Source organism: Musa acuminata, chromosome BXJ3-8, assembly GCF_036884655.1.
Source record: "Musa acuminata AAA Group cultivar baxijiao chromosome BXJ3-8, Cavendish_Baxijiao_AAA, whole genome shotgun sequence".
NCBI classification, from domain to species: domain Eukaryota; kingdom Viridiplantae; phylum Streptophyta; class Magnoliopsida; order Zingiberales; family Musaceae; genus Musa; species Musa acuminata.
The window spans coordinates 6,889,748-6,913,254 of record NC_088356.1 but is presented as its reverse complement, the minus strand read 5'-3'; the positions used below and the strand labels follow the sequence as shown (position 1 = coordinate 6,913,254).

The 23,507-nt window shown below is 35.6% G+C and overlaps 1 protein-coding gene across 2 annotated transcripts; it reads left to right on the top strand.

Annotated features, from left to right (window-relative positions):
- Positions 1 to 1,435: 1,435 nt before the first annotated feature.
- Positions 1,436 to 22,138, top strand: LOC103993402 (mediator of RNA polymerase II transcription subunit 15a). 2 transcript variants are annotated; one of them, XM_009413458.3, is made up of 11 exons: positions 1,436 to 1,920; positions 5,271 to 5,382; positions 6,094 to 6,217; positions 11,229 to 12,608; positions 16,204 to 16,274; positions 17,061 to 17,135; positions 17,258 to 18,688; positions 19,826 to 20,176; positions 21,107 to 21,298; positions 21,393 to 21,481; positions 21,572 to 22,138. In XM_009413458.3, exons 1-11 carry the CDS (start codon positions 1,802 to 1,804, stop codon positions 21,771 to 21,773), a joined length of 4,146 nt encoding a protein of 1,381 aa, XP_009411733.2. In that variant the 5' UTR covers positions 1,436 to 1,801; the 3' UTR covers positions 21,774 to 22,138. The 2 variants fall into 2 exon arrangements, with proteins under 2 accessions (XP_009411733.2, XP_009411731.2); XM_009413456.3 differs by having other exon boundaries at positions 1,437 to 1,920; positions 17,252 to 18,688.
- Positions 22,139 to 23,507: the final 1,369 nt, after the last annotated feature.

The window sequence follows — 23,507 nt, the reverse complement described above, 5'->3', positions numbered from 1 at the left end:
AAACTTTAATGTTCGTTTATTCCCTTTTATCTTAATTTATCTTTAGTTTATTTTTATTTTCTTATATTTGAATTTTTTATCTTTTGAATTTTGAATTTTTATCTTAATTTATCCAACGCATGATGTTCGTCATGTTACATATCTTTTATCATTTTTATTCCTTTTGAATACCATAGATAATTTATAAAAAAAGGATTTTTCACACTACTTTTCTATTTCTATACAATGATTTGCTCTTAGTGTCTGCACCATTTACAATTCTTTTTTTTTGTTGGGGGATAAAGTAAGATTTATAATTTAAAAAATTCAAAAAAATAACTCCAATCGGTTGAAAGATGTATTAAATTGTTTCCAAGATTAAATCAGTATAAAAAAAGAGCATAGATCAAGAAACAAACATCGATAACTTTTTTATAAATACATAAATTATCACATTAATGACAATAAAGGAATGAAAATTTAACTTATTATTGCTTATAATAAATGTTTTTTATTTATTATTTTTTGAATACTTATTATTATTTTTATATTTATGATAATTGTAATAGTATGATTTATGAAAAAATCGATCTTTTTTATTTTTTTCGAAAGGTGTCCCTCATTTTTTTTTTATTTAATATCTTTTTTTTCCTCTGATGCCCTAAATGCTCTTCATTGTTGCCCACTGCCTCTACATGATCGCCTAAGATCGATCGCCTCCATATGATCGTTTTGACATGCTCTCTCAACATAGTCTTCTACGTCTTATCTTATTTTTTCTTCTTGTTATATTCAATCACACAAAAACGATGAAGCCTCACGATGAAAAAACATTGGGATATTAGATGAAAAATTATTAAATAATAATAAAAAATTAGGATATCTTTTCATAAAGCTAAAATGGAGATCTTTTTAAGGAAATCATCTATTTGTAATAATATTTAAATTTCTTATATATAAAAATATTTAAATATCTAACTCTATGTAAAATATTTTTAAGTTAATTTTTTTAAATATATATATTTTTTTCTCTATATCTTCTCACCTCATTTATATTAATTATTATATCTTTTTAAAAGACATCATCTATATGTCTCCGTAACACTCATCCATCGTTATAAGAAAATGACACCTCAACCCCGATGATAAATCAGATCTTAAAAATTCACTAATATAAATTCTTTTATATCTGAAAGTAAAAATATCAGCTAATTTAATTAGTAAAAATTCTGATAATTTATCATAGGATCTTAACTCGAATATTATATTTATTATTTATTCTTTAAAAAATCACCTATGTCTATCATTAAACTACATTGGTAATTCTCAAACCTATAGGTGATTGATTGTTGAGTATTATTTTGGAGGACCGACCCATTGCAAAGTGGCGACCAGGTTTTCTTTTAGAAGGGGGCAAATTAAGAAACAGGCGGCCTCAAAAAGGTGCTGAGCGCAGATTCGCTGGGTATATATCTGAAACAAGTGTGCCATTATTCTAGCGGCGATTGGAACTTGTCGATGGGGTGAAGAAACATAGAGTGCATGTCCCATAAATAATTTGCTCATTCGTCAGCATCGGACTACTGGTATTGGTGGGAGGGAGTAGTTTTCTTCTCGGCTGCTGTGTTCGATGTTTGAAGGGAATCCCCCACCGCACGATTCCTCCCTTCCCCCAAAGCTTTCTTTCAACGCCCCCCCTCTCTCTCTCGGCTCTTCGCACGTTTCTCGCTCGTCCTCGGCAACCCACTTTTTCGTTGTTGCCGGATCGATTTCCCCGGCTCTGAGATCTCAATTTGAGGGGTGCGTGCTTTAGATCCTTCCGATGGAGGGGAATAGTTGGAGGCCGGCTCAGGGGGAGAGCGCCGCCGCCTCGGATGGGGGATCCGGCGACTGGAGGACCCAACTCCAGCCGGAGGCGCGGCACAGGATTGTAAATAAGATGTAAGTGGACTATTTCCTCTTCCTCAAAGTTTTCTTGGTTTTCCTGATGTGAAGGCGTCTATCATCGCTCGATTTTGGTCGATATTTTTGAATTTATAGCAGCCTTTTGGGTGAGATTAAGGTCCTTCTGTGGTTCGGATGTGAAAAATCTAAAGCACTTGAGAAAAAAATATTATTGTTGTTGTTATTATCTTGTTAGGGTTTTTGTTCGTGTAATTTGCACGGCGGTCTTTTTCTTTCGATAATGAACTCGTCGTTTCCTTGAGAAACGAGTCAAATTTTCTTTTAGTCACCTCTCTATCCACTTAAACTTCGTTTCAAATTTTGATATTCATTAATCGATCACATCGTACCACCTATGCAAATACGCGTGCTTATGACATGTCCAAAGGGTTGATCTCTCAGGGTTCTGGTCTCGATTTCATTTCTTGTATCATAGGCTGTGACTGAGGAATACTCAAAAAATTGGTTTTGTATCCGACCAGGAAATTTTACATGATATCATATTAGTAAACTGTTGGTGGATTGTATGATTGGAACTAAGAGGGAGCTGTGCGGGAAAGTTCAAAATGGGATCTTTCTTATTGCGTGTAGTAAGCAGAGGTCGTTGAGTCTGTTGAGGGGGGAGAAAGTTTGATCTCTGATATCTTTGGATTTTCAAATGGGATACAGTTAAGATTCCTATACATCTTTCACTGTCTATGTGGCCGATACAGATTTCCATAGAGGCTCATGCTTTTATTGGGGAAGGGGGATGGATTGGGTAAATATTTTTGGGAGAGAATTGAAAGATAACATAAGGCATGGTTCCAAATCAACGAGTACTTTACATCGTGAAGGATCTATTCATCTCTGGAGATGGAGAAATAGCCAATTTGAGAAACAGGTACCACTCAGGTTTTTTGTCCAGCCAATTAACTATCCATCCGTAGATCTTTAAGAAAAGAAAATATCATTTTTTGGAAGCATACTGTTTTAGGTAGCATTTATGGTGTGTGATAGCAAATAGGAAGAATTCGGTCTCCGTATCAACCTACGTTGATGATTGGCCCCCTTGAAATTTGCCGCTTTATCATTCGCTTAATAGATCTTGTCAGATGCATCAAGTGACTTAAGAAAAACTATCTTGTTGAAATAAGCAAGGAAGTTGATGATGCTCATTTTTGCTGGCCCTGACATCATTGTGACACCATAAAGGTCAGGCCTCTTTGTTTTTTGAATAATTTATTCCAGTCTCTAAGCTCTTTGAAATCCTCATCTAGATGTGTCACGTATCTCTCTTGGGTTGGGAGGACAACATGCTTCGGTATCATGGACCTTTGGTTGTATGTGCTAGGATCGTATGAAAGTTGAACTACGTTGTAATTGCTTTTCTAAATGGAAGAGATCCAAGCTAAGAAAGGAAGAATAAACATAAGCCCCAACCTAATTGCATGAAAGTATCTTACTGATTAGGTTCAGATTTATCTTAATTTGGAAAGAAATCAGACCAGATCTTGAGATTTCAATCTTCCTATGTTACAAATCAACCTCCCTTAGTGATCTTCAATGAAGTTTTGAGAGATTTGGCATTTGGGGGGTGGGCTGGTTGGGGTGGGTGGGTGATTTTAAAGTGCCCAACGAGACCCCCCCAATGGGTTTCGTTGGGGCACATCATATCTGGGTGGGTTTATCGCCTGGTAATGGATCTGTATTTAGTGGTAAGTCCTGTACAAGGGGGTTATGGTGATAACCCCTTCAACTGGTCTTGAATCTGTTGGTAAAGAGTGGTATGAGGCTTGGCTACCAGTTGGACTGGTAAATACCACCAGTACCATAATGGTGTGGGCGGTAAAGAGTTACTTAATGCAGCCATATAACAAAGAATTCAATCAAAATCGAATTTGCCTAGGATGATTTGGATATGGATCAGATGTATCGTATGAGAATCTAGTAATACCACAATAACACAAACTATGCCTAATTGTCCAACAGTACGGTGAACATGAGTTATCTTGAGGCTAAATTTTGAAGTTTGTATCTGTTAATTAGATTTGCACTTGATGGGTGCACTATACCAGAGATGTCTGCAATTTGACTATCCCGCTCTTTCTATATAAGAGACATCTTCAAGCTTTCCTTTTTGGTAAATAAATTCAAAGTGTAAACAATGTACATATTTGTTTCCTGTAAACTTATCTTTGTATTTTTTGTATCTTTAGCTCTATGTTTAACGTTACTAATGGCTTCATCATTCTTTTCCCATATCTTTAGCTCTATATTTCATGATACTACAGAAATTTTTTTTTCTGTAGTTACTAACTTCTAACTTGGAACTTAGGCTGATTCTGCTTTTACTAAAATAAAATAAATTAGCAAAATAATATACATTGTTGGAACATCATTGGAACATGCTTGGGAAGGTAATCTGAACTCGTGAGTTCAAATATATCGAGTAAGTCTATTGTAAAAAAAAGAACATAATTGTTTAAAACTTTTATTTGACACTGAAAAGTGATCCATCATGCATTTTGTGGATCAGATACTGATATATAATGTATAGTCATGGCTATACTGACATATAATGTATACTCATGGCTTTTTGTTAGTCATTAGTCACTATGCTAGTTACACTGGAGTCCCTATCATATACCTTTTCTTGGTTGATATAATCGATAATTCTTTTGCTCTCGGTTTTCCATCACATGCCAGTTTTAGTTAGTGTTGGCCAAGGAATGCCATATCGTGTACCGGACCCATATGGGTTGTTGGTCGGACCGGTATGTACCGGTGAATACTAGCTTATCATGTGATACCGACACATGGTGCATTGGTATCGATCAGTGTTTCGAAGACGAAGAAGAAGGGGAAGAGGAAGCAACAGTAGAGGAGGAAGAAGAGGATGCGCTGGAGGAAGGAGGAGGAAGGATGAAGGGGTGGTCATGGAGGAAGAGGAGGAGAAGAGGGGGGAGCGTACTAGGGACTGGTGACAGTGAACAACAATGACAGCATTGGTTCCATGTGGCTTACGAGAAGAGGGCTCACACTTGTGGGCCCTAATTGGTGTTTTTGTTTTCTTTGTTTTTGTATGGATTTGTACTGGACTAGTACAAAGTGGAAGGTATGTACTGGTACTGGCATTGATTTAAAAGAAAAAGTCTTAAGAAGTCTTGTTTCATATTTTTACTCTTTTTTCCACTCGCTTTATTAGAGTTTCATACACTATTTGTTCACACTATAGCATGTGCAATTTTGGAAAAAATTCTGTTGATCAGTTAGTGGTTCTCATTCATTTGTCTTTCTCCTGGTTCTCAAAATTTATTCTGTTCATAATTTTCACTTTGTAAGAGTTCAATGTTCTCTATATGTAGAATGGAAACTTTGAAGAGGCACCTGCCTATCTCTGTGCCCGAGGGCATAAATGAACTTCAGAAAATTGCTATTCGGTTTGAGGAGAAGATATATACTGCAGCTTCTAATCAGGTAAATTTACCAATGTCTTTAATCTTGGTCATTGCTTTGCCCTTGTTAGGTGCGTTCTCAACCAATGTTTGAAATGCTGGTTGGACCAGTACATATAGACTGGTGTTTATCGCTCTAACTAAGGTGCAATACTAGTTGGCATTTAAATTTTTTAAATTTTTTATGCTACCGGGTTGTACAGTTAAGCATATTGTACAGTGTATTAGTACTATGCTAGTCTGACCTTTTGCTAAAAACAGTACCAGACTGGTTTTTGAAACCTTGTGGTCGTTGCTTGTTTTGGTGGTATTTACATTTTGGTTTGATGACAATGTTTTGGTAGTATTTGCCTTTTTCGTCTATTGATAATATTTTTATGAATAGTCTTCTTACATGCTGGAAAATGAAGAAGCACAAAAAATAGCCTTTTGTAGTGCTCTCTTGCTGCCCATAGTAGCTCTTTTGTTGCATTCAAGTACCCGAATTTGTTGTTTGTTATAATTTCATCCTTAAGAAAAACATGATGCTTACTGGCTATAAGCTTGATAAATAAACAGTACGTGTTAATAGGCTGTGGATGAGATTACTCTTGAGCATTTTGCATGACTAATTTGGATCTGTACCATATATGTCTTTCAGAATCCAATGGAAAAAAATCTATTTCTTTATTCTTGCTTATTGGTATGAACAGTAAGCTCTGTATGAAATATTTTTTTCTTTCTAATTTCTCAGCCTGATTATTTGAGGAAAATTTCTCTAAAAATGCTTTCAATGGAGAATAAGTCTCAGCATTCTGCTTCAATTAACCCTTCAATATCCAACAGCGCAGTTCTCAACCAAAATTCTGCAGACCCAGGTAGGTACCTTGAAAAGCTTTCTTTTCTGTACAAATTAGACATTCTGAATTATGGATAAGATATATTTTATTCAAAATATCACAGTCAATTTTGTTTACTTCTATCCTTTTGTGTATTGTGTATATTATAATATTACTACTTATCTTCATTCTTTTTCATATAAAATGAATCTATAGATTCTTTTTTATTTTGTCCTGTGTACTTCTCTGTGGTTCTCGAGTGTTTAAATGACATTTGCCAGACTTTGAAGTTATTGAAGATTTTATACACCATCCTGTGCCCATCTTTTATCTTGTTGTCATCTAGGTGTTTGATCTTTCATCTTTCTTGATTTTCATCTCTTTGTAAGTTCTTCAGTGTTCTTACTTTGACAAGAGCTGTGCTATTATTTGATAATTTTGTCATGGTTTTGACTGGATTATACTTTATAAAACCTGGAACTTGAGTTGTTTAAATTGAACTTCTTTTACATTGTTCTAAATTGCTGTTGTGGTCGAGTATTTACTTTTTGTCCTTGCTTATACATTAATATAACTGAGGAGGTATACAATCATCTGAAGCTGGTTGTATATTAATATAACTTGCTAGGCAAGTTGGACTGGCTGGGAAGCTGCCTCCTCTCGAATGACGGCCTTTTCTGGAGAGGTGGACCTTATTATTATTTATTTGTTAGCTTTAAACATTTGAAGCCTTTTAGATAAAGAACAATCCAGTGATCCACCAAATGTTTCACTGGATTTTAAAAGTCTGTGCAGAAAAGAAATTGGTCGAAGTCATTTGGCACATGCTGTCACCCTAAACTGGTTTATTTACTATGTAGTGAGGGGACTTTAAGTGTTGGCAAATAAATCAATTTATATTGATTCTGAGGCCAAAAGAACATACAGGAGAGTTGAAAGAGTCATATGCTAAAATTTAATGTTTTGTGTATATTGAATTTGAAGATGCAGTATACTAGGAAATAAAACCATATTTTTTTAATTATCTTGGCCTCTGACTACAAACCAAGGTTCGTTTTACCGATCCATATTGGTGTACCAATAAACTATCAATATGATACGTACTTAGCTGTACCAAGCCATATTGAGCATACCAACATACGGTACATGAGGCCATACTAACGTCTCACTCATATCGGTCCCTTGTCGGACCGGTATATACCGCCCATACCAACACACGGTACGTTGTGGTACAACAAACCTTGCCACAAACTATTATTTTTGAGTAGTAGATACTCTAGAAATGTGGTAAATAGGTGATTTGCTGATATTTGTGAAGTATGACATCGGGAAGACACACTAAATTCTAGCTGGATCAAATAACAACTTGTACACTTAAATTTGATTGATGGCTTACGGTTATAAGCAATAGCAATAAGAATGATACGATTCCTCTCAGATATATTACAAGGCAAAATTATTTTGTTACATCTTTTAGATTGGAAATGCTAGCTAATCGGCTAAGACATTATCGTGCTTACTCAAATGACTTTTCCATTCCATAATTAAAATGTTCATTTAAATGATTATAATTAGTTGACAATGTCTGTGGGGGATATGCTTCTTTCACGTTATATATTCTGCAGGCCCTACACAATTATAATCTTTCAATTGAAAACTTGTTAGTGGTAGTTAAGTTTTGGATGTGCATCTCAATATTACTTAATTGTGAGGTTTGGCATTTAAACTAGATGAGGCTTCATGTAACTATGACCCTTACTTGAAAATAAGTTTGCTAGGTCAAAATTTGTTAATGTTTATGTTCTCCATAAAATCAGTGTATTTTTATTTATGAGTAAATATTGATGTGCATAATGAACTATAATCATGTACAAAGTCTGTGAACTCTTTTTGTTATTTTATATTACGAAACAAGGTTCAAGAATTTAAGCTTCAAATGGGAGATATAGGTTCATTGAACTTGTGAATTTGGAATTACTCTGGGAAGCTTTTCCCTTGATAACACCTTTTTAAAAAATATTTCCTAGAGGATGTTAAAGCAGTCTTACATGTGTCATAGCTCTAATTATAATGACATTTTTTGTGCAAAAGAAATGATAACTCTGACAATAATTTCCAATCTAACGTGTGAAATCGCTATCGTAAAGTGATTTCGGTAAAACTGCTAGTCACAATATCATTGTTCCCAAAACAAAATATGTTATTCACAACAATAATTTTAGGCTTCCCTAAATCATAAAAAATGATGTTTATTTTTTAATTATTATAAAAAGAGCTATTTTTAAAATATATTTTTAAAAGGTCTATCTAGGAAACATTTTATTTTGGATGAAAGAATTTACACATATATTTGGTACCTACAGATTGTTTGTTGCAATAGTATAGGTGTGGGACTATGACTATATCGTATTGACATGGTGCACATTGATCAATTAAACTATGTTTCAATTCCTGTATGTGAGTTTGAAACTGTAACAGATACCACCTACCTAGTGTTTGCTAGTTACAGGTGCTCTGTAAGTCAATCACATAAGTGATGACACATGTGACATGCTACATAATCTTTTTTGTTATTATTTTTATGATATTTTCTTATTTTATATTGGATGATAAATATATTATTATGTCCTTCGACCTGTGCAATGAGAATTGGATCATTATAAGATCATGATATAATGATTCGCCTTTAAACACAGACCCTAAATATTCTTGGTCGTAGGTTACTCGAGAGGGACATCGAGATAACTGGACAGATTGATGTGCTATATACCTGTTCATATGATGGAGGCAGCTTGTCTCATAGCTGCTTGTGTAGGGACACTGTACATGTGCTCATTGGAGAATGAGTTCACTGAATGATCCGCTTATAGAATGCTGGTCGGTTAATGATATCTTATCGTCAGATAGTAATTCCGTAGTTCCAGTTGTGAATCTGGTCCTTAGACTTGAGACACCAAGGATGTCTTGTTTGAGTACTTCATTCTTTAATATTAGACTTATAAGTCTAAAAGTTTCAGATCTAGTACATTCGGTCATTGGGAATGATAGCCCACCTTGTGAAGGCAAACGAGTGTCAATAGAGGATCATCCACTCTCGGTATCATGAGAGGAATATCCTATGTGCTCTCACTCAAGCAAATCCCTAACCACGGTCGATCAGATCGTGATGAATCCAATAAGCGCAAGATTCGGATTTAGAGAGGAGTTCTCCAGGAGAATCTGATTAGAGTAAGACTCTGATGGATTTCGTATGGGCATGACTGTACCATGCCCTGTATACGATCTCAGGGATATTAGATAAACGAGGGACTATAGATACACGGTAACTGAGGGCAGATAGGTCCAATGTATTAGATCTCTCAGTATCGTCTAGGGACTATGACATAGTGGCTTAGTACATCCATGGTCGATGAGTTGAGTGAATTATTATGGGGATAATAATTCGCTGAGTCAAAATGAGTTTTGGCAAGTGCAACTCACGGCCAGTTCAATATTGAGCCTAGAGGGTTATACACATATGGTGGACAACACGATGAGTAGAGGATTAAATATGAGATATCCAATAAGCCTCTATTTTATTGGATCCATTGGGTGAGACCTAATAGGGTTTAGAGTGATTATTGGACAGGGATCCAATATCCATTAAGCCAGGATAATTGGATGGAGATTCAGTACCTATTAAGGCAGGATCCATTAGGGTAAGTAAAGAGGGTTCTCTATATATAGGAGTTGGGGCTTAAAGGGATCATAGGCTAGACCCCTATTGTCACCACCTCTTTCATCTCCTCCCTACTTCTTCCTCCAGTCGACTGTCCCTCTCTGGTGTGGTGCGAGAGGATAGCAAGAGAGATCGACCCCTCGGTTGCTGCGGCGTGGTGATGCGCGAACACGAGGAAAGAACATGCTGCACCAGAAGGTGCGTCATTGCCGCATCCGCTGTGTGAATCACCGCTAGAGAGGAGTTTGCAAGAGCTCCTTCATCCACAAACCGAGATCTATAGATTAGGGGATATACGATTTCTCCTAGGTGAGAACGTCTCACACCCCTTAGGCGGTTTTATCGCTTTCGAGTTTTTCGCTTCCGATCATCGCACGACGATTCGATAAGATTGTTTTGGGAAATCAGTTTTTGTTTTCACTTTCCACTGCACATGTGATACTCCCCAAGGTTTCCCAACAGTGCTGATGCTCATTTAGCATTTTGTTTACTGGTTTAAGTCACCTGATAATGATAAGATGAGTGGTATTCATATATGGGTTAGGTACTTGAACATTTCAGTGTTGATAAACCATTAGAGATATGAAAATCCTTCATTAAACATGGGATTGTTTCTGCTTATTTTCCAGAAAAGGTAAATGTATTGGAATGATTTTTACATTTTGTCTTCAAAGATTTACCACATAAGAAAGGTGTAGGCACACACCATGCTGCACTATGCTGAAGGTGTTGAACTATTGCTAAGCTATCTTTTTGGCTGTGCTAGCTGATAGAAAGGTGTGGACTGACATGACATGTAATCTAGCAATGCTAGAAAGACATAGGAGACTCCCATGCCACAAAGAGGCAATCCTTATTCCTTGGCTCAACATATGTAGTAGCACATATGAGATAGTTCAACAAGGACTTGCAACCTAGTTGAAGCTACACCTTCTATATAAATATTCATGAGGAATGAGGACAACTAATAGAAACCACAAACCTCATTGCCCAACCAGCACATGTTACTGTGGGGAATATTCACTAGATGTGGCCTGCATCAAGTGTCATGGCCACATGGGCATGTGACTCACATATGACTAGCATCAGGACATCATGGTGTCATGTAGTAAGTCATGGCTGGGCACCATTTGTGTTGCAGCAAGTAAATGTTTGTTAATGTGACTGAGATTTTATTCCCAGAGCCATCCCTATAAGAAGTTGAAGAAAGCATATTAATCTAAGGTTTGTTAAAGTAAAAGCTGTGGTTGGAGGCTTGGAACTTGTAGACATGAAATTCATTTTTTGAGGGTTCAAACTTCTTGGGACTTACCAAATATGCTTCCTTGATAGCATTGCTTGGTGTACAATCACAAGCCAACCAAGGGCAACCATTATCTGTCTCTATGGTGAATCAACCTTCAGCAAGGCAACAAATTTTGTCCCAGAATATTCAGAACAACACTTTGGCTATGGCACAAAATCCTGCCAATCTTTCCTCTGCATTATCATCCATCACAGGCCTTAGTCAGTCCAACATATCTGGTGTTAGCCAGATATCTAACCTACAGAACATGCCTGGCATATCACAAAACTCTGCCAACAACTCTCTGGGACAAACTGCAGCACCAGATCTTTATTCAAACACACAAAGGCCGATGCAAGGAAGGCAACAACAGCAACAACTTATTTCTCAACAGCAGCATCAAACACAAAATCAACTTCTATACCAGCATCAGTTTCAACAACAGTATATGAAGCAGAAATTTCAACAATCTTCACTCTTGCAACCGCATGTTCAGCAGCAGCAGCAGCAGCAATCTCTGATGCAAACAACCCAACTGCAATCTTCTCAGCAGCCTCTGATGCAGATCGGGTCCAATTTTCAGTCAGGCCAGTCCGCCATGCAGCAGACACAGCCTGGAGCAATCCAGTCAGCTGTACAACCTGGCCTTCAACAAAATCAGCTAAGTACTGTTCAGAAATCTGCCCCCTCCTTGCTTCAGCAACATCCACAATCAATTGCCAGACAACAACAGCAATCACAGTCTGCCATGCTTCAACAATCAACTTCAATGCAGCAACAGCCAACTTCAGCACCTCAGCAATCAAATTTACCCATGCAGCAGCATCAGCAGCAGCAAATAATAGGTCAACAAACAAATATTTCAAATGTCCAACAGACCCAATTAATTGGGCAACAAACGAGTGCCACAGAGATGCAACAATCACAGAGAGTGTCAATTCAACAGAATAATCTTTTAAACATGCAACAGCCCCACCATTTGTTGAATCAACATCAACAACAGCAGTTAGGCAACCAAAGTAACATGTCAGGGCTTCAACAACAGCAGCAACAACAGCAGCAGCAGCAAATACTTGGGTCTTTATCTAATGTCTCAAATATGCAGCCACATCAGCGCCCTATGCATATACATCAACAACCAAAGACCACAATACAACAGCAGCAGCAAAACCAGCAGGCACCACTGGCAATGCTGCAACCACAAGGTCAACAGCCCCAACATCAATCATCACAGCAGCAATTGCTTTCTCAGTTCCAATCTCAGCCTGCATCATTGCAACAGCAACTGGTGCAACAACATCCAAGTTCCATGCAACGAGAGATGCAACAAAGAATTCAAGCTTCAGGTTTGCTTTCCCAGAATGCAATTGAGCAGCAGAAGCAATTTGTTCAATCACAAATAGGACTTCAGGAGGTCTCATCTAGTAGTAAGTCATAACATTTAATGAATTCAGTTGTCCCCCTTAACTGGTGGATGTTTTCTTATAACTTATTTGCTTTTTGTTGCACATAGTGAACATTTGATGGTATAAAGACTAAAGAGTATATGCTTGGTTTTATGATTGGTGGAACAATCAAGAATTTAATACTGGTGCCTTCTCAAAATCTCAGGGTGTCACATCCTTTCTAGAAATTTGACTTGAAAATCTGGCTTATTATGTTAGATATAGCTGAAAGGCAATGATTTTTTTTGTGTGGCAATAGGCCATAATTTTTCATATTTTGTTTAAAATGATCCTTTTACTGAACAACTATAATTTATTGTACCCTTTGGAATATTCTAGACTTTAAATCCTCTTGGATATACCTGCCATCATTAAAAGGATCATTGGGCTATGCATGCTACAACAAAAAAAAATTATAATGTCTCGACTGATGTAGGACAACCCTAAAAGGGATGCTTAATATGAAGAGAAATGGTGGGGTAGGTAAATAAAAAACGCTAAAACGGGGAGAGAGTGGAGGTGAGAGAAACTTGATTTGTAGACATATTAATTTAAGTAATAAAGAACAAAAGCTGAAGTTCAGCGCATACCAAGATCATCAAGGAGCACTTTGGCATCCTTATGGTTGACTTCTGATGATGAGAGATTGATTTATGGGTCTTCGTTGTAAGTTAGCTGAGGGGAGAGAAAAGTAGGAGATAATTGTGGACTTGCTCCAAGTTCTTTGACTCGCATCAGGGTAAAGTTGTGACCTCACTCCACTCACATAGTTTGTGGGAAACAAAACTATTATTCATTCAAGGTTTGATGATGCTATTATAATGCTTAGCCTCTTTATATAGGCCACAATTATAATAAAAAAAGAAGTTAACTAAAAAGGATGAAAATAAAAGTTGCTTAAAGATGATTTAATAGTTTTGTATATAAAAGTTGCTTAGCCTCTTTATATAGGCCACAATTATTATAGTTTTATTTTTTATAATACTTTTATAAAAAATAAAAGTATCTAGTTATATTTTGAGAAAAGTTTTCAGAATAGTTTTGTAAAATAATCTTCCTTTATGTATGATATTCTTCTTTTCTTGCAAGATGATGATTTTGTAGAATAATTTTCCTTTTTTGTGCATGATGATCATCCTTTTTCGAAAGATGATTCTTGTAATATTCTCTTATTTATTTTCTTTTTCTACTTTATTATCAATCTAGGAAATGAGATAGTAATTGTGCAAGATGTTGTCACGTTGCAACCCTAAAATGTCAATTGAACCCGAACCTGAGTTTACCATCAATTCAAAGTGATTCGGTTCGACCCTTTTTCTTTCCACATCTTTGAAATTTAGCCTGATTTTCATCGTCAACCTTTTGAGGTTGGCTACATATGAAGCTTTGTTTAGGGCAACATCACTTGTCAAACCCAGTGCAAATTTATCTTTTCGTTGTTTCTAGTAATTTTTTCTTATGTTCCTCTATTTCTCCTCTTAGCATTTATCTTAATTAACTCCGCTATCTAATTTTAACATCTAAAATTTTCTGAGACATCTCCATGCCACCTTAGTAGCTTCTCGATCATTTTTATTTTCTATTGAGGCTATAATTATTATTCATGTGTGTAAACATTTTTTTCTTTATGTTTTTTAATAACTTCATCAATCCATCTCAACAATCCCATTTCAGCATCATTGATCTTTTGCATATGTTTTTTCTCACTGCATAACTGATAGAATTATTGAGAACAGTGGTTGTATGTTATATAACAATCAACCTAAGGGGAACACAATGATCAAGCATAACTCATGATGATCCTCTACAATTTAACTGTTCCTTCTTTAACTCTGAATTATGTCTTCATTAGTCTCTTTTTCCTGTAGAATAATAGATTTAAGGCACCTAAAACTTTTACTTCTAGAATTTTCTTAGCTTTCTTAAATCTTAACTATACGTCTTACTGTTGTCTTGATATAGCTGAAATTACAGTTGGTGTATTTTGTTTGACCTACTTAGTTTAGAATGCTTAGTTTTTAGTGTTTGTCACTGAAGCTCAAGTTTAATATTAATCGAATTAAATTTCATCAGCAAACAACATGCACCATGAAAGTTTATAATGTATGTTACCAATAAATCCATCCATTTACTAAAGTGAGAATTTAAGGACTAAAGGCATATCCTTGACTTAGATTTAGTGTTATAGGGAAATCTCTAGGAACTCCTATAATTCAAACACTGGTGACAACTCTTTTTTTCTTGGAACTAATGACAACTGTATTACACAGCTTTTATCACATCAATATAACTGCATTGCCCCCTATTTTCTAAGAGCAATTTGACAAATCTGCAGAACCCATTTGTCGTTTTTAAGTGAAGAGTTAAAGGACTCAAAGCAAACCTCTGATGCACATTTCTAGGGTAATCCTATAGTCCTAACATTTATAATAACTCTATATACATCACTTTTATTACTTCAATATAACAACTAATTGCCATTTTTCTATGATCCAACACAATAAATCTTTATGATCTCTATTGTAGGTTTTCTTAAGATCAATGCAAATCATGTCGAGACTTCCTTCTTCTTTGTATATATATTTTCCCACTAATTGTCTTTCTGACATGATTAATCTTTCAGGCTTTGAAATAAATGATTTTCAAGAATACTTGTGTGATATCTTAGTTTTTTGTTTAATTATTTATTCTCTCTCAAAGTTGTGTGACAAATTTGGTAAATTCTTCAACAATATGAGTAGCATTGTACATCTCCCTTATTCTTGTATATTTGTACAGAAACTTATTTATTCATATGTGCTGCTTTAATGTATAAAAATATATTACTTTCTAGCTACTTCCTACTTTATGTATTGTGCCCATGTTAACATGGCATGACACAACTGATTGTATGAGATATGAATCTGACTTGGCCAGAATAACCAAAAGGCCAAACCAGAGTTAAAAGGAAGATAAAAATATAAATTTTGCTACTTCTGAAAAATAATAATCAAGTTTCTAATCTCATACTTGGAAGCTTACAATCTCATCTATTTGTTGAGATTGGCTATTGTGCCCAACCTCATACTTTAGAAACATCACTTTGGATCATCATGGTTATTTGTGTAACCTTACCAAAGTTTATGTGATCTATGTACTTACACTGATGCTGCTCATATCAGAAGTAGGGATCATAACTGGACCACCTCTGTTCCAAAAGTTGGGTGATATTTTGAGCTTTGATATCTCCAGGGCTTTTTGTGACTGTGCTTCTTAATGATTTAATATATTTGTTATGGGAAAATTATCACTTTTTATGGCAGTGGACAGGATTTTCTTGAACGAATGATGATGTCAGCGATTTACATCTTGTTCCCTGCTGATCAATGTTTGCTTTAGGTTCTGTTTCTTCAACATCATATCATGCTAATCTAAATCTCACAATTTAACTCGAGCTGTTGTTCTTCAATTTGCTTTTAAATAGTCTGTACTGGTAATCTTTGAGCTTTGAATAACTTTTGCTGCCAATTGGGAGTGCATTACTGGTTTTTACCTACTTAGGTTATTTTATTTTTATGTTTACTTTTTTTTTTTACAGAGGCACTGGATTCTTCAGCTCAAACAGGACATGTTGGCATCATTGATTGGCAGGAGGAGATTTATCAGAAGGTGTATAACATAAAACTTGAGTTCTTTTCTTGTTTTTCATTCCTGTTTTACCTTGATTTCTCAATTATGGAAGAATTAATTAAATTAATTGGCCTGTATGAAGTTGGAGATGTATTAAGAGATAAATCAATTCATAGTTGGTCTGATGCTGAACATGTTGAATATCAATCTTCGATACAATGTAAATACTGGTATTTTTATATATTGTAGGATATTGCCCTATAACGAACTCAGTGATGGGTAAACATTTATGTAGGCACACTAAGATAGATACCACTATTCTATTTTTATTGCCAAGTGACATGAGCTTAGAGTGTCATTTAATTAGGTTCATTTGTGCTGAGCAATGACATGTTATAGGAAAACTCTTAGAACCTGAGTAAAAGAAAAACTCTTAGAGCCAAAGACATCATCCAGTAGAATTCACACAATCTTTTCTCCACTAGAAAGGTTCCTAACATCTTGCCTCTTTGAAATTGTTATAGCAGATTTCACCATCTCCAATGTACCAAGGATGGAAATACATGCACTGCTCTGTGCAGATTTAATGTTCTTTCTGTGAATTGGCATTTCTAAGTCCTGTTATTTGCCTATCATTTGATTATTATTTTATTTTCTGGTGATGTTAGGCCTTGAGTACATGAATGTTTTACATCTTTATATAGATATCTATATGTGGATGTCAAATTTATGTTACTGAGCTTTGTGATGAAGCCATAAAACTATGGTAAAGCGACATATTAATTGAGCTCTATGATGAAACTTCATTTACTTTTTTATGGGCAGATAAAATCCATGAAGGAGCTCTACTTTGCAGATTTGACTGAGCTTTACCAAAAGATTGTTCTAAAGTTGCAGCAGGTTTTTGAGTTTCTTATTTGTGGTTCACTTTCTTTTAAGATTCACAGGATTTCTGAAAATAAAATGAAACTTATTTGGTGACATTTCCTTTTATGTTTTCTCTTGTATCTTGCTAGTTGCAGCATGATGTGCTTATGCCGTCTGTGAAGACATCTGAACAATTTGATAAAATGAAAAGTTATAAGATTATGTTAGAGCGTACATTACATATTTTGCAATTACCCAGGAGCAATATTCAACTTGGTTTGAAAGACAAACTCCCATTGTATGAGAAGCAAATAACGACTTTTCTAGCTACAAATAAGAAAAAGGTTGTCCCTTCACAGCCTCCTGGACAGCAACAATTTCAGCATCCTGGTGGACATCCTCAATCCATGTCTCAACAACAATCATCTCAAGTTCCTCAAGTGCAGCAACATGACAATTATGCAAACCAGCAAATGAATCTTCAAGGTTCAACAACTTCAGTGCAGCCAGCTGCTATGCCAAGTATGCAACATGGTTCTGTACCTTTATCAACACATTTTGGTGTTCCAACACCTCAACAGAACATGACAAATGCATTACAGACTGGTTCTGCAATTGATTCTGCCCAAGGGAGTTCTTTTAGTTCATTGCAGCAGGGAGGAATTGCATCCATGCAACAGGGTGGTCTGGTATCCGGGCAAGGTTCTATTAATGTTCCTCCGCAGACCAATGCCAATGTTATGTCAAACGGCTCAATGAATTCACTGCAAAACAATATTAATTCCAAGCAACCAAGTTCTAATGCAATACAGCAGCAGCATTTTAAGCAGGAGCAGCAGCAGCAGCAGCAGCAGCATATGCAAAATCAACAACTAAAGCAGCAATTTCAACAGCGTAATATGCAGCAACAAATAATTCAGCAACAACAAAAGCAGCAACTACTTCAGGTGCAGCAGCCTCTGCAGCAACAGTTGCAACAACAGCAGCAAAAACAACACCAAACATCACAGCTGCCAGTACACCAATTGTCACAGCTCAATCAATCAAATGAAATCAATGAGTTGAAGTTTAGACAAGGGCCTGGCGTTAAACCAGGACTTTATCAACAGCATTTCTTGCCTAATCAACGCCACAGCTATTATCAGCAATTGAAATCTGGTGCTGCTTTTCCAATTTCATCACCTCAAAACTTTCAAGCTTCATCTCCCCAGATTTCTCACCATTCTTCTCCTCAACTCGATCAGCACAGTCTGCTATCATCTCAAATAAAAACTGGAACACCTTTGCAGTCGGCTAACTCACCATTCGATCCATCTCCTTCCACACCTATAGCCCCCTCACCTATTCCAGGAGATGAGAAACAAATTTCTGGCATTACATCAGTGCCAAATGCAGGACGTGTTGGACATCAACCAACAGCTGTAGCTCCTCAAGCTCAATCACTTGCTGTTACTACGCCTGGAATATCAGCTTCACCTTTGCTGGCAGAATTTACCAGTCCTGATGGAAATCAGACCAACCATACAAATTCAGGTGCTGCTAAAGCAATTACAACAGAAAGGCCATTTGAACGCTTAATAAAAGTGGTTAGTAATTTTTTTTTCATTTTATGAATCTTGGGCAGAATTATTTAGTAGCATGGTAGATAAAGTTATCAAATGTATCCTTTTATCTCCTGCGCAAAGTGAGATGTGCAACGGAAATTCACATGTAGCCATGCAGCCCATGATAGTAAGTAAATGTATCTGCTGAATGTAATGACAACAAACTACAAAGATTATGTATCTGCCCAATCATACATATCTTTCTAAGTAAATCATGAGTTACAAGATGTAGTTTAAGAGTTCCAGGAGGCCTGGCCTAAAAAGAAAACATGTATTCATTTTGTAGCAAGCGGCAAAAATAAGTGTAAAACCATTTCCTCCTGAAACAATCAGTATTCTTTTACCTGTACCATTTACATCACTGTAAGACCTTATTTTTCTAGATCATTTAATAAACATTTTATAGATGATTTAAGTATAGAGATGGACAATAGCGATAAGTTTAAGTATCATAGATTTGTTCATAAAATTAAATAAAATATGGTATAAGAAACTCTAAAAAGAATTGAGAATAAGTAAGAGTGTGGGACCTAATGGTATCCTTATTTAGGGTTTGGAAGAATTTAAAAGATCTAAGAGTACATTGGTTGATTATATTTATTTAACAATTTTGAATATAAAAAGATTGCTGATGATTTATTTAACAATTTTGAATATCAAAAACCTTTTTTGGGGAAGAATTTAAAAGGTCTAGGAGTACATTGGTATTTACCAATTTCGTAGTACCAATTTGTAAGAATAAGGGAGATATTTAAAGCTACTCTAACTACAAAGGAATTAAGATAATAAATTATACTATCAAACTTTGGGAAAGGGTGGTTGAAGGTAGATAATAAGTGAAATAAGTTTTTTTTTTTAACCAATTTAGTTTTATGTCCAGAAGATCAATCATCATAGAAGTTATTTATTTATCAAATAATGAAAAAATTGTGCATGATTTTTAATAGCTTAGAATAGCCTTTGATAAAGAGTCTCTCGAGAGAGTCGACACTATTATGGTAAATTTTAGAACACAAAAGATAAATCTATTTATTACATAGTTGACACAAAATATATGCATATTATCTATTATTATTGTACTATCATGATCAATACCTAACATGAATGAAGTTCTTTCAGATACGATCATCAACACCCAAGGCCCTGAGTTCTGCTGTTAGTGATATTGGGTCCGTTGTTAGCATGATAGACAGGATAGCAGGTTCAGCACCAGCACCAGGAAATGGTTCTAGGGCTGCAGTAGGTGAAGATTTAGTTGCCATGACAAAGTGTCGTTTGCAGGCTAGAAGTTTCATGTCACAGGATGGAAGTGCTACTACCAAAAAAATGAAGCGTGACACAAGTGCCATGCCCTTGAATAATGTGTCATCTGCTGGAAGTGTAAATGATAGCTTTAAACACTCATATGGTCTTGATACATCCGAGTTAGAGTCGACTGCAACATCACGTGTCAAGCGGCAGAAGGTTGAGGTGTGTTACTGTGCAGTTGATTTTTTTCAGGCAATGTGCAACTTTTATGCTTATTTTGCATTTATTTGGTTACTTTCCTTTTGTGTGGATTTCTTAGCTTCTTTGTAGTTTCAAATTTGGATATGCTATATAATCCCATATCTAGCCAGTTCTCTTTCAAACTTCTGTATAACCATTCAAAGCTTAATTTGTTCATGTATTGTTCTTCTGAAGTTGCAATTTTAAACTTTTGAACCCTAAAGTAGTAATACTGAATATTTTCATCTGGCTGTTGAAGAAAAAGAATTGCCTTTGCACATGTGCATATAATTTTGAAACCTGGTGGTTAAGATTAGTTTAAGAGATATTTACATAGAAAATTGAGTTGCTATGTAGCTGTATATCATAATTTATAAAAGCACCTATGCCTACTCTAATTATAGCTGTGCTACCATTGGATGCATACGTGTGTATATGTTTCACAGTTTCTTTGTATTATTCTAGTTGCATAATACTAGTATTAATGCCCATTTATTGGTAATGAACCGAAACCTCATTGTATCTCCTCCTCAGTGTACCGGAGAAATTTATCTGTTGAACCATCTATTTTTCTCCCATCTACCTTTTTTGTGCATCTGCATGCACACAGTACGGATGGCCAAACATATATGATCTATTCATTTATCATCTGTGAAATAAAAATTTTAAAAGAACCTGTTGATTCCTACAAATTTTGAAAGAGGAAAAGAATTTGTTCTTATGAGGAATTGTATACTTGTGTAATAAGGAAACAGATCAAGTGTTTATGGTTGGTATACAGAATTAAGAGAAATCTATTTCTGATCTTTTAACAAAGAAATGTGTTGTACCTTACATGTTTTCCTTTGTTATAATTAGTTATAATAATTCTTTCCTTTTTTTTCATTAGATCTCAATACTGTTTAACTGCAGGTAAATCATGCATTACTCGAGGAGATCAGGGAGATAAACCAGCGGCTAATTGGTACAGTGGTTAACATAAGTGAGGAAGATACCGATTCAAATTCTGCTGCTCCACAAGGTGAAGGAACAATAGTGAAATGTGTCTTCACTACTGTGGCTTTATGCCCGAGCCTGAAGTCTCAGTTTGCTTCGGAACACATGGTGAGCTTCAACTAGTACAATAGTTTATGTACATGAAGTACCTTAAGATCTGCATTTGATGTTCATGTTTTTCTCACGTTTTTTGGTCATCCAGAGTCCAATTCTACCTTTGAGGTTGCTTGTTCCTGCTAATTATCCAAAATGTTCTCCTGTTCTCTTGGACAAGTTTCCAGATGAGCAAAGGTTAGACATAATACTAAACATTATCTGTCAGCCAGTAGTGGGAGGTCAACAGGAAGCTGACCCAATTTTGTTATTCTGATGTTATGGTAGGGAATCTGATGATCTGTCTGTCAAGGCTAGGTCGACATTCATCATTTCTCTCCGTGGCCTATCACAGCCCATGTCGCTGGGAGAGATGGCAAGAACATGGGATGTCAGTGCCCGTAAGGTAATAACGGAATATGCACGACAGACTGGAGGAGGCACCTTTAGCTCAAGATATGGTGCTTGGGAAAATTGTGTAGCTGCTTGATGTTCCATCCATGATGTGGTTGAGGATGCTTGTTGGAAATCATCACGCTGCTAAGCTAGGCCACTATGGATAATACTGATTATTTCTTGCTTCCGAAGAAAATATGTGAGGAATTGGCATGAACCGATTCCGAAGAAAATAGGGCAGGAATTGGAATGAACCGACAATATATTTACAGGTCTTCAATTTTTATAGTATTCCTGCAATGGTCTGTAATTATCAGCATATCCTACCAAGTACGGAAAGCTTATCATTATCTGTTGTATCAAGTATTGTTCTCTCCCAACTTTCTTGTCTGTGACTTGCAGAATTGTAAAACTGCTGCTTTAAGAATTCTGTGGAAGTGATAAATGTTTCATGTTTAATGACTTGGGATCTATCTGACTGATCATTTGGAGAATATGCGGAGTACATATACGAGGAAGCATATTTGACTTTTTTCCATTATAAGGGTTTTTGTTTTCATTTTTTATTTTCAATTTGAAGTCAATGCAGCTCAAATTCACTACTAGTAACGGTTCGTTTACAGGGTTTTATATATCATAGTGTTACATGGTCTTGGCTTCACCAGATTACAAAATGTAGGAAGGGAAGAGTTATGGCTGCAGATTATGTAGTTTGTGTAGTTTATGTAGTTTACAAAAGTTGAATTGGTTCAGTATTGAGGCCAATTATGATTGTAGTTTGTGTAGGTTTTGGAGTACTAGAAAAATCCTTTACGAATGTCCAAAACTAAATTCTGTGAACTCATGGATATCAATTAATACTTGAAGACTTCGATGAGAGTTCCAGCGATGTCCTATCATTAATCTAAATTTAAATATTTTACTCAAAAAATTGGAGGTTGTGAAGATCGGTCGAGGGTGCATTCTTAAAACAAATTACTTTGTGAACTTTTTTTAAAGAGTTCTTATACATACAAAAATTATTAAGATAACATCCGTAGTAGTCGTGTGAAAAAATCATTTTACCTATTCTTTTATCGGATTCATCATCGTCCACATCTCATGAGGGTTACCTTTATTGATTTCGTCAGCCCCTATTGACTTTGTCAACCCAACAACTTCACACCTGGCAGAGATAGTGATGACGAAGGTATGCACCCTCCTTGGTGAGGGGATCCCTTCTCTTTCCTCACTTGTGGTCAACGACAAAAGGAGTTGTGGGCAACAATGAAATATCCTCTTCACTTTGTGATCGACGACAAGAGCGCACAGTGGCCCCCTCTCCTTCTTTTCTCGTAGTCGATGGCATGCCTCCTTTCTTTCTCCCACGTAGGCGAGCGAATGACAATGAGGAGACGAGTTTGTAAATAATAATGACAAAGGCTACGAGCATTTGTTTAAGATAAAAAAGGATAAATAATGGGGTAGAGACATGACGAAGGACGATGATTGATAGGGGTAAAAGGGTTATTTGAAAAAAAAAAAGCATTGTATAATTTTTTTAAAAAAGTATGAGTGTTTTTTAATATATATATGTGTGTATATATATAAATATGTATAAATATATATATGTATATATATATGTATATCTATATATATGTATATGTATATATATGTATATATATATATACATATACATATATGTATATATATATACATATATATATATATACATATATATATATATATATACATATATATATATATATATATATATATATATATATATACACGTGGACTTAAAAGGGATTAATATGAATATGTGCAATTTTCCGATACAAAACCTCTT